Genomic DNA, 12,200 nt, shown 5'->3' on the forward strand with positions numbered 1-12,200 from the left:
CCCGAGTGACGTCACGAGCGCGTGGCCTGGCCGGCGCTACCATGCAAGAGGAAAAAAGAGGGGGAGAAAGGGAATGTGACGGCTAGTGGAGGAGCAAGGAGAGAGAGCTCCAGAGGACGAAAGGCTTCTGTGAGCGGTTTCAAAAGGAAACAGCACCAGCTAGGAGGTTAGGTGTTTTTCTCAGGAGCACAAACCAATGTCTTCTTCCTTTCGCCTCCCCATGCCTGCCCCCGCACAGGAAGAAATGAGAGAGCCCAACGGGCCATCGCGCCGCTTCCCAAACTACGTTTCCCGGCTGCCGCGCCCCCTGCTGGTTGGGGCGGCGTGGCTGATGCTTACCGCGCGGTGAGGGGACGGCGGCAATGGCGGGGGCAAGGCGGAGCGGGTTGTAGCGTTGCTGGCTGGTGCCTCACCTTTCGTTTCGCTTTAGGCCGTGCCTGGGTGAGAAGTCCCTGCGAGGAAGGGGGACTGCCGCCCCGGAGTAGCTCGGACTGCACCACGCCCGGGAGGTGCCGGCTCCCGCCCAGGTGAGCACCCGCCGGGCTCTGTCTGTTGTCCCGCCTCAGGGCGTGTGTCTCCGGCTGGCTGTGGGGCTCGTGTGTGAAGCTGTGGGTGCGGCACCGAGGATCTGTGAGGGGGAGAGGGTGTGTTGTCGGCAGCGTGCCCGCAGCTGTAGCGGGTACCAGCGGCAACCCCTGAGGTGAGAAGATAGAGGGCTTATATTCCAGGCATGGTTTGTTTTACAGAAGCAACACGGTGGTTTGCAGGGCTGCCTTTGCTCCGAGGAAGGCAAAGGGTGAGCCCGTCCTTAGGAGCCTGGCAGCCCCTTACCCTCCTCTGCCGGGTCGGGTTTGTTCCGCTCACGGCAGGGCAGGGGCCGGGAGCGGTGAGTTTTGAGGTAGGGTAGCGGTGTTGTTGAGCCGCCTACAAAAGGATTAGTCTCTTTTTTTCTTCCGCCTGTCCCCTTCTTAAAATAACAGCAGGTATGGAGCAGAAAAGCTGATTTGTGCCCTGAGGTCTTTAGTTGTGTCACTAGGGCATCTGCAAGGCGATTACTTGTTGGAGGTTTTGATGTTGTCTTTCTATGCCTAAAAATAAGTTTTCTTGCATGAGACTTGCATCAGAATCTTTTTCTTTTTCTGATACTCCTTAGTAAGAGACAAAATCTCAGTTCTGTGACTTTGAAATCTTGTTTTACTTTCTTAATGTTAGTTACAGAAGGCGTTTAATAATTAAAAAAGCTGGTATTCCTTTGTATTTTCTTTAAGTAGCAATCAGTGGCTATCATAACTAATTTCCAAACTGAGGACAAGAAGTTTCCTAGGGTTGTTTTCTGAGTTACATAACCAGAAACCCAAGACACCTGAAGTCAACGTGTACACAGCTCAGACTAGAGCAATGCGAAGCTAAAAGGTATATAAGAATATAAGAAACATACTAGATCAAAGTTGTTGATAATGAGGTTGTTTGTATACGAGGTTGTGTGTATGTTTTACTTTCTGTGTGTATATTTTACTTTCTTACTATACTTTACAGAGGGCGTTTAACAATTAAAAAAGCTGGTATTCCTTCAGTCAGTGTGTATGCAGCTCAGACTAGAGCAATGCAAAGCTAAAAGGAATATAAGAATATAAGAAACATACTAAATCAAAGTTGTTGATAACGAGGTTGTTTGTATACACAGGTGTGTATATATATTTGTATATACTTTACTAGTTTCTATACAGAGGTGTATGTATATTTGTATATACTTTACTAGTGGTTTGTTTCCTTTTCAGTAAAGAAGAATGTCGTTGTTCAAAGCGAGAGACTGGTGGTCCACCACACTTGGAGAAAAGGAAGAGTTTGACCAAGGCTGTTTGTGTGTTGCTGATGTTGATAATAGCGGACGAGGTAAATTCAGAAATATGTATTTGCTGACTTTTAGGCTACACAGCTGCTAGTTTGCATACTGAAAGTTTATTGCCCAGGTTGTGTGCATTAGTGCAGATGTGCTTCAGTTGAGTTATAGATCATGCCAGCTCTTGTGGGCTAGAAGTCCTCATTCCTGTGTAAATCTCTGGTGCTTCTGGGGTTTCTAACACATCAATAACTCTTGTGTCTTTGCTACTGCATGTTTCTCCATTCCCTGCCTCCACTGAGACCAAAGGACCTCGTTAACACACACATCCCTCAAACCTGTTGCCCCCAGGCTTATTTCTGATGAGCCTGATTTTGTCCCTTTTCCCCCTTTAAACATAATTTAGAGCTCACTCAGTTAGCCCTGCTAACTCCTGTGCAAAGATCCTTTCCCCTCTTTGAAACAGGTGTACCCCATCTGTTGCCAGCAGGCTTGCTGCCGTGTGAACTGACCTGTGATCACAACTCCCAGATTCTGGTGGAGATCTGAGTTGTCTTTTCCTGATGAAAAACAAATGTAATTGGTATAAAAGCAGGACTTAAACAGTGTTGTGGGAATAGTAGTCTGCTGTTTTATTTACTTTCTCAACATTATACATTTCTCTCTGTTTTTAGACTAGTCTTCTTCTACCAGAGTTCAGGACCCAAGTGAATCAGCTATTTGCAATTGCCTAGCCACAGGCTGAAATACCCTCACTTAAGCATTTTTAAGGAATTAATAACTGCAGTGGGTTTAGTTAATGCTGATGAAATACTTGTTACTGAGCTGACGAAGGGATGTGGGGAAGGTGATGTTCTGTGACTGAGGGACTTGGGGGTTCAAATCTTTTGTGGCTGAAGAAGAGAGGAAGCAAGTGTCTGCTCTGAGCTTTTGATGTGGGATCCCATGGAACCATGCCAAGTCTCTAGAGCCTGGTGAACTTGCTTTAGGAGTACTTGTATGTTCTGATTTGTGGAGAAGTTCTGTTGGTGTGGATTTTGATCTGCGTTGATATGGTGACCTGTATCTAGAAGAAATAAGTATTGGCAACCAAGTTGGGTTGTTGGTTGTCATCTTGGGAGGCACCTCTTTGGTGGTTTTGTTGTTTTTTTTTCTTTCCATTAATTATTTTTTGTTACTAACAACCAAATGCCTACTTGATTAAAATACTGATTCCAAAATAACTCTGATGTAACTGTTACATTCATCTTTGTGATAGTGGACCTGTCTCAAGAGCAGGTGGTTCCAAGGCCCAGCTTTGATGTAGTAATTATCTGCCTTTAGGTTTGTATTTGGATAAATGTCATCGGTCCTAACTTTAAAATTTCACACTTCTGCAGGTGTGCTATGTCTATGCACAAATCCAAGATATAGAAGCTGAAAGTTTGAAGAATTCTTCAAAACCAGAATGAGACTTTTAAAGCGTGCTCATCAAAATGATGGAATAGTAACAATAGTCAGGGCCACCACCATGATAATTCCTGTATTGAACCCTTTGCTAATCTTAATCTAGAACACAGAGCATAAGCAAATTTAATTGAATCATGGAAATATTCTATCTTTTATGTATTCTTTGAAATACTTCTGCAGCAAAATGAGTTCCGCAGGTGCTATTGTATTCTGTAGTCTCATTTGGTTACTTGTTTGTTTGTAGATAAAATTATTGTAGGCAGTTATATGGGGTATCTCCGAATCTTTAATCCACATCCTGTGAAACCTGGAGATGGAGGACAACCTGAAGACTTGCTCTTGGAAGTACAGTTACGAGAACCAATATTGCAGGTGGAAGTGGGAAAATTTGTTTCGTAAGTCAACAACAGGCTTTGTTGCTGTTTGTTTAAGGCTTAGCTGTGATTTTCTTTGTTTTGGGGATGAGTTTTCAGTTTCCAGAGGGACAACTATTAAGCACATCTGAGAATACTGTACTATGCATTTGATCTGCTTCTCAAATCGTTTTGATATGAGAGGATTTTTACTTAATGTATACGTGGAGGATAATCTTCCAGATCCTTTTAAGAATTAATTTCTAAAATAAAGTTCTCCTAAGCAGATTCTCTTATAGCCAATTAAATACATGTTCTTAAGGGATTAATTTTAATTTTGAGATAAACTTCTAGTACTGCGGCATGAATTTTATTTTAAAAACGAGGAAAAACCTGTACTAAGCAAGAGAAAAACTTGTACTCTGAGACCCAAGGCCACAGGCTAAAAGGCCTGCATTGGTTGGAAACTGTCACTCAAGTACTCATGGAGTGACCCTGTGCTGGGAATTCTAATGCCTTACCCTGTGACATGATCTAACCCATTTTCTATAGTTACAGCACAAGAGCTTTCTCTGCAGGAAAAGGTTTTAGGGAAGAATAATGTGAATATAGGATTTGAATGTAGGAATATGCAAATATATAGGATTTGACTTCTGCTGTATACTTTAATTAACTTAGGTTCCATGCAGGTAGTACAAATGCGAGTTTTAAAAAAGTAATATATGTGGTTATTGAGTAATACATATTTGGAGGTATGATCCTTATACTCATTTGTCTTTTGGAAGAATTAACAGCACCTTGTTTGAAATTAATTTCAAGCTAAAGTGGGAAAACAGTTGACTTGCTCTTCATATGTAAATGTGAAAATATGTTCTTAAAGGATTCATTTTAATTTTGAAATTAGTTTCAAATACTTCAGTGTGCATTTAGGAAATTAGTACTTCTGAGATTTCATGCTAGCATTAAACAGCCAAGCCTTTGGATTTGGCCCATACCTAAAAATAATTTCAACAAGGTTATTTGAATTTTAGCCTGTATGCATTTTACTTGTAATTTATCTGTAAACAGTGCTTTTTTTTTTTCCTTACAGTGGTACTGAAGGGCTTCATCTGGCTGTGTTGCATTGTCGAAAACTCTGTGTGTATGCTGTTTCAGGTTAGTTACACACACAAGCTTTCATGTGATTTTAATTGTATTCTAAAGTCTGGATTAGGTTAATACTGAATTTAGTATATACAGCGTTTGCTCATTTTCTCTGAAGAGCTGCAGTCATGTTCTCTCACTCAAACTTGTGTCTGAAGAGGAAATCATTAGTGATGAGTTCTAGGTATTTCCCAGTGACTAACAGGTTTGCTGATCTGCTGAGTGCTTGAGATGCTCCGATGTGTGTGCTGGTCTGTGGTTGGTAGTGCTTGTGAATGACTAGTTCTTATTACAGTTTTGAAGTGGGTGTTACTGTTCAGAGTGCTAATGAAATAAAAGGTTGTTTAATGACAAAGTATCTCTTTAAAAATGAAACAGTTATAATTACTTCTGAACTCAAATCCAGATAATTCTTAGAAAGCCAGAACACTCATCCCATTGCACAAGGAGGTTAAGAGGAGGTTAATACTGGTAAGAAGGTGAAACTACTGTGTTTTTTCTTAAGTCCTCTTTCTTCTACTGCCTTTGGAAATTCTAAATGCTGCGTTCTCTCTGTATGTAAAGAGGCAAATCACAAAATACCTATTCTGTGTACTGAATTCTTTCTAATACATGCTTAAAGCAAAGCACAGATTTAAGACATTGTACCCCCATCTTCAAAATTCGATAGATAACTCTACATTGTGCATTTTCGGTGTACAGGGACAGCTGTGGCATGTAAGAGCATGGTTTTCTTGCAGGTATTGGAATAATCTTCGTATACTTAAAGCTATGGTAGGGTTTAGCTTAGATATCATTCACTCAAAACACCTTTTCCCCTGCTGATGTGACTGTTCTCAAAGGGTTTTGCTAATATTAGTTCTTAAGTGTTATTCTATAAGGTGAAGAACTTTGTTTACTTCATGGGGTGCAGGGAGGACTTACTCAGAAGGGGAGCTTTAACTTCAGTTTCTTCAGGAAGCTTTTTGAATTTCTCCTAGTTTCCTAAAAGAGTCAGGAAATTAAAGTTAATTTTTAGAGAAAGTGATATGTATCATAAAATAATTCTTGTTGCCGTATGTTTGCGTCTTGTCTTTGCACTGTTGATTGCTGCATTTAATTTCAGACAAAGGCAAGTCACAAATGTGCCCTAAGCGCAGCTTTGTTCAATTATAGCAGGTGACTAGCTATATCTTAATTTGAGACAAAGACTGTAACAGCTGAGGGTGGCTGTTGGATATAGTATATTCACTGAGTAAGTAGAGAATTGTATGAATTCCCCTTTGAGCAGGCTTTTTCCTGATATTAGAGATGTGCCTATTGTGGAGAAAAATATATTTAAGTAATAATCTTGGCCTCTTACTAAATATTTATACCATGTTTTCTGTAAGAAGACCTTATTTCTGGTTCTGGCCTTTAGGAATTTTGTAGCTTGGTGATCTTTCTAAATGAAAGCAGTGGTGTGAGCCTTCATATCTCAAAGCCACTAGGACTAAGTTACAGTTTTTTTCAGGTTGTTTAAGCTGGTACTTCTTTACTTCTTCCACATTGTGTGGATCAAAGGTGTAAATATATAACTTTTGTTTTTTTTAGAAACTCTGGGAAATGTGGAACATGGAAACCAGTATCAGATTAAACTGATGTATGAGCACAATCTTCAGAGAACGGCTTGTAATATGACTTATGGTCCATTTGGTGGTGTAAAAGGTAAGCTCCTTGTCGCGTATTCTTTATTATTAGTTGTTTAATTGTGAACACTTGATGATTAACTTAAATATGGAAAGGCAACATGATGCTGCTGTTTAGAGTAAACTGTCTTTCTGTGAATGATGGTACCTTTGCATCTAGAAAATAAATGAGGCAAAGCAGAGTAGTTGTTTCGTTACATTTTGAACTGGGTATGAGTTTACAAGGATAATACTGATCTAAAAAAATAAAACCAGCAAGCCAACATTACAAAACCCCTGGTTCCTCCCTTGTAAAATACTTTTAACATCTAAACTAGTTGTCATCATTTATGCTTTAATTGTTTTGCTTTTCTATAATTTGCTTATCCCAGGCAAAGAAAAGGTTAACATCTTCACTCTCTGATCCTAAAATATCAAATGTCTTTTGAAGATACGTAGATTTAAAAAAAAAGTAAAATATAAGCTTTGATTGGAAAAACATAACAGTGGAAAATAGTATTTATGGTGCGTTTGTAGTTTTGAATGAGTTTAATAGATACTGGTCTTTCTGAACTTCTGAATGGTGAATGTGTTCCAATCTGGAAGCATTTAGGTTTTCTCTACATGACAGTTCTTTCTCTTCAGAAGTAAAGTTTGCCCAACAGTATTGAGGGGTGGTTGTCATCTACACAAGTAGTGTTCATAAACTGTCGGCAGCATGATAACACTTTACCAAGGTAGAAAATCATCTGAATCTTCTGTGTCTGTGAGAATCTTCTGGTAGTAATTCTACAATGCCTTATCCTAAACTCAAGCTTGTCCCTGGGCTTAAATTCAGTTGGCCAAAATTCATATAATTCATAATGATTGGAGAGATTTTAACATACTAATTTTGTGCAACCACTGTGGGGAAAAATGGTCACCTCTTGTGGATGAGAAGATATCTATGCTGTGAGTATCTTGAGGAGTGAGCGTACAGGGTATAGTGCGCTTCCAGGCGTACATGTATTCAGGGGATTGTAAGCTAAAAGTTGTGAGTGTCAGGAATGGTTCAAGAAGAATATAAAGCAAATACCCAGGTACCACAATGTAGTTCTGCAGAATAAACTCTAGGGTTTTGACATGGTGTTTGTTTACCATGGAGGTACAAGTAGAATTCTGACCACCAGCCCAATCTTGATGCCAGGCCTGTCTCTTATAAACCTTATCATAAGCTGTGGCAAATGCAAGTGACGTAATGAAGATGTCTTTGCAAGCTAGGGAGAGACAAGGTAATGGTTACCCCAGAAACTGCTCAGCCAGCCAAATACTTTTCAACACCTAGGGTGGTCAAAATGAGGTCCAGTTCTTCAATAGCAGCAAGAATAGCCAGGGGAACTCTGGTAAGTTCTGCAGACTCTGTTTTCTAGTAGCACTTCTGCCCCAGCATGTCAAGCTGTATTCTTTTTCCTTTTTTCTTCCCCATGTTCCAGTTTGTGTTAATGTGTTTATTGCTGTGAAAAAAGAATGACCTCAAGTCTTGTTTTGAGGTGGCAAAATAATAAACAAGGAAGGCACAAATTTGTGTTTTGTAATAAATAGTACATGTTCATATGGTAAGAAGCTTTCTGTTTAAGACCTAAATCTAGGAACGTTATAGTGGATGTACCTAATAGCAGGCATTGAAGCATCAGAGAAGTAGGCGAAGTGAACACTGAAGAAAGTTCTTTTGGGGAAATACAAGAAATAATTCCATTTGTTAGAATTCCTGGACTGAATGTCCTTTTTTTATGTGGCATTCCTGGACTGTCCAGTTAGATCTCTTGTCAAAGATGTGTTTTTAATTTTTCCCATAGCCTTTTGCAGTGAATTGATTTCAGTTTTTTTAACTATCATCTTTAACACCCTGTTCTCTGCTTGAGGCTTATGAATGACAGTATTGGGGGTTTATTTCTATCTTGAAGACCAAACAGAATGAACCAGAAAGGAGCTTTGTCAAGTGCTGTCAATTTCAGCAAACTGCTGCATGTCCTGGTCTGGCCTGCTGTACTATCTGTGTGTATCTCTGGCAGATGTTCTGGGATGTAATTGAGAACCATTCTGTAAATAAATAAATACACTTTTTTACTGTCTGTCTTTCACAGGCTTCTCTGTAATTTTGGCCAGGCATCTGCTAACAGTCTTGCTTGCCTTCAGCAGAGGCTAATTCATGATGGTGGCAGCGCTGTAAGCATGCAGCAATGAGCTGGCTTTGCTTATGGTGTGACTTCTACTTCCACACTGTGCAAGTAGACTAACAAAACATAGGATAGTTTTTGTATTTATTGCCTTCTGTTACTTCTGTGACTAATATGTGCCTTATTGCTATGCTCAGGCATCCTTGAAACAATGTGAAGGTGAAAGAGGCACTTCAGAGGTCATGTTTACGGAGCTACTGAAACAGACAAAGGAGAATGGCAGTTGAACAGAAGGAGGAAAGCATGTGTACAGGGAAAACATGTTGTGGGAGTGTCGGGGAGGAGGGTGAATGTCAGTCCCCCAGGAACATGATCTTTCATTTGAGGAAGTAAAGAATGCTGTAGGAGTTGACACAGAGCACTTGATCTATGCAGTTCCTCAGTCTTGCTCATGTTTCTCTTGCTGAAAATTATGCTTTTTACTCTAAATGGAGGTTTTAATCCTGTACCTTCAGTGTTAAGAAACTTAGTCTGCCCAGCTAGAACAGTTAACTCTGGCAAAAAAAAAAAAAACAAAAAAAACCCAGGATTGACTTTGTGTATGCTAATATGTGCTGGTGTCCTCAAACATATTCTTGAGGGTTTTCTGTCCTTTCTTTGGACCAGCAGTTATTTGGTTCTAGCTAAAGCTCTATTTCTTTTTTGTTGGACTGCTTCCAAACTGTTGCCTGTCAATTTAATGGATACTGCTGAAAATGATCAGTTCGTTAATGTTTGTCCCTAGCAAAGATGAAATACTTGCCTCTTGACATTGAGGTATCTCTGTTATCATTCCTGTTATCAATAAATGTTATTTCCGCCCATGTGCAAATGCAGTCTTAGGCTGTACCGTGGGCCGCTACAGCTGTAGATTCATCTCTAGATACATCTGGGATGCCAAATGCTCTATTGGTCTCTTGATGCTGTAAGATTGCATAGTCAATTTTGAAAATTGGGCTGTGAAGCCAGCACATGGTTTGCATTTCTCATCTTGCATCTCCTTTGGCCTCTGGTGGCTTCTGCTCATTCCGTCTGAAAGAGTTTCAGTTTCCTTTGGAAAAGGAAGTTTGAACAGCAAAGAAGGCGTCTGAGGCTTACTGCTGTCCCTTGCTTCATGGAGAGCCCTGTGGGAAAAGGGATGAAGCCCTCTCTTGTCAAGAACCGTTCACTATGTGGGATGGGGTACGTAGGGTTGAAAGAGATGCGTAAACCAGGCTGGGACAGAGGTCTGAGGCTGGGTGACTGCTACTGAAATTGGGAGGCAGTTCCATAAGTAGGCAGCAAACTGTGCATAATGGTACGGAAAGGAACTCTCTTTCAGTCCTGCAGTTCTTGAACTTAAAGAGTTTCTGAAGATCCTCCAGTTCCCTTTACATTCTTAAAGGGGCTGAAGAGGCTTGTTCAGACCAAGCTTTCAGTTTTCATAGTGTTTAAGTTCAGTTTAGATTGTATTGGAGCAGAATGTAGTTCTTCAACTTACAAAGCATCTTACTGTCTTTAGGATGACTGTTTTTATGCAGAAACTGCCTGAAATTTTTCTCTCGACTGTTGGTTCACCTAACATTCAATCAGAGCTTTTTAGCAATGAAGGAGAATAGCTGCTAGAAGGAGATGCTCTACTACTATTTTATGTTTCGGTTTGGTTATGAAGCTCCACTAAGCATTCTTTAGCTGTTTGTAGTTAGATGTGTACTTACATAAATCTCTCCCTGTGTGCGCTTTCTGCAGCTTCGTTAGGGGGGAGTATCTCACAGGTTCTATTACTGTGGTAGCTGGGGAAGAATGTCTTTGCAGGTGTTTGACATGTTCAGAATGTAGAAACAAACACCACTAGGTCTGTATCTCATTCTCAGTCAGTTTCCTCCAGTGTTTTTGCTTTCCTGTCCCTGCTAGTTTGTGGGAATCTTAGACCATTGTTATGTTATAATTTGGTTTGTTAAACTGCACATCTTTTTAGCTGAAATGTGATGGAGATGTAGAATGTACAAAGTGCAACTGTCATTTCTCAACTGGTGTTTTTTTTTTTTGGCTTTTGCACTAAGAAAAAAGATATTGCCGATTTCTCTAAGGAGAGAATTGAGGTAATCTCCCCTATTTTGTAGCCTAGTTGCTAGCAGCTTCATTCCTGTTAGTGTCTTCAGATTAATGATTTGATGCTATGAGCAACTTTCACACATGGAAGGATGTTCTTATAAGAGGAGCAAATGAAGAAAATCAACAAACCCGTTTATTTTGTCTCATCATGGAAGGTTGAAACCTAAATTATATAAGCGATTAAAGCAGTGGTATAAAAAAGCCAAAGAGTGAGAAGCTGTTCAGTGACTGGCGCAGGTTAACAGCACACGTTTGTCTTTGAAGTAGCAGAGTGTGAATTGCGTTTGTCGCCACTAGATGGTCCTCTGACTACAGGTATTGGTCAGTGGGCTGCGTCTGTAAAAACTGCGTTTATACTAGAACATACCCTACAAGTACATTTACTGTAAGACAGTATAGAAAACACAAAAGTGTTTTCTGAAAACCTGCATAGCAAAAAGTTTCACTGATTGGAACAGAATGTGTTCTGTTGGTTTAGAAGTTTAGCAAAAAGGCAAAATGAACTTGACTCTTGCTTTCACCAAAATTAAGGGGCCAGGGATGTGGGAAATAACTAGGAAATCCCTTATGTTTAGCTAGAATCCTAAACAAAGCTGATGAAAACATAAAGAAGTGGAGAAAACGTACAAAGATGAAAATATAAACCAAGTATAGGCAGAGTTAATTGTAACTTAAAAATCTGTGGCAAATGGAAAGACAAAAATACAGAACTTTTATTTCTTTGCTGCTTTAACTTTACTTTTGTTCCTTGCTATTTCTGAGCAGTGGTGTTAAAATGAAAAGATTAAACTATCAAGAAGTGACACAGGAAGATCAACTAATAAGATCTTGTATTGTTAGTTCAGACATTAAAGAACTGAAATTAAGTTATTTCCTTTGTTCTATCTGCTTTTCAAATTTTGAACTCTTCCTCGTGATCTTAGAGCTGTATGTTGAATTTGTCCTGCAATGCTCTGGTTCTAGCATATGGGTCCTTTTAGAAAGGGTGATTCATGATAAAAGCATGAGTCAGGAGTGCTGAACACTGGTTTTCATCCACGTGAACTCTTAACCTAGCCACAAAGTATCACAGTCCTTAAGTAATGATCAGATTGCACAGTCTTCATGTTTTACTTCAGATGTAAAATTTAAGGAACTCGAAGTGACTGCTGTAAGCAGAGTAAAGGAAAGGAAGGTGGATGAGTGTGCAATTTAATGATTTATATTGCAACCTTGCTTATTGTCAGGTTTCAATTCTACAAAAATACACTTTGTATAAACCAAGGTAATTCTTCCCCCTGGTGAGACCCCACCTGGATTACCATGTTCAGCTCTGGGGCCTCCAATGCAGGTAGGATGTGGACCTGCTTGAGTGAGTCTGGAGAAGGCCACAAAGAAGATCCAAGACAGGCTGAGAGCAGCCTGCGCTAGTGAAAGGTGTCTCTGCCCATGGCAGGGAATTGGAACTGGATGAGCTGTAAGGTCCATTCCAACCCAAGCC

At 40.1% G+C, this 12,200-nt stretch overlaps 2 protein-coding genes across 6 annotated transcripts in view; one reads left to right on the forward strand and one right to left on the reverse strand.

The window, feature by feature from the left end:
* Positions 1–12,200, reverse strand: part of KBTBD2 (kelch repeat and BTB domain containing 2) — a 330,011-nt gene that overhangs the window by 98,538 nt on the left and 219,273 nt on the right. The gene's annotated exons all lie outside the window — the stretch shown is intronic.
* The window catches only part of BBS9 (Bardet-Biedl syndrome 9), a 259,751-nt gene continuing 247,785 nt past the window's right edge, over positions 235–12,200 (forward strand). For 2 of the 5 annotated variants that reach the window (XM_062625493.1, XM_062625492.1), the window contains exons 1-5: positions 237–527; positions 1,779–1,893; positions 3,534–3,684; positions 4,733–4,797; positions 6,358–6,471. In XM_062625493.1, the coding sequence (XP_062481477.1) occupies positions 1,788–1,893; positions 3,534–3,684; positions 4,733–4,797; positions 6,358–6,471 (436 nt within the window). In that variant the 5' untranslated portion in view covers positions 237–527; positions 1,779–1,787. Of the gene's footprint in view, positions 528–596; positions 701–1,778; positions 1,894–3,533; positions 3,685–4,732; positions 4,798–6,357; positions 6,472–12,200 lie in introns of those variants that run through there. The other 3 variants (XM_062625490.1, XM_062625491.1, XM_062625489.1) reach the window with 3 other exon arrangements.

Source organism: Pezoporus occidentalis, unplaced genomic scaffold (genome assembly GCF_034315485.1).
Source record: "Pezoporus occidentalis ecotype Australia unplaced genomic scaffold, CSIRO_AGI_Poc_V1 ctg28, whole genome shotgun sequence".
Lineage (NCBI taxonomy): Eukaryota > Metazoa > Chordata > Aves > Psittaciformes > Psittacidae > Pezoporus > Pezoporus occidentalis.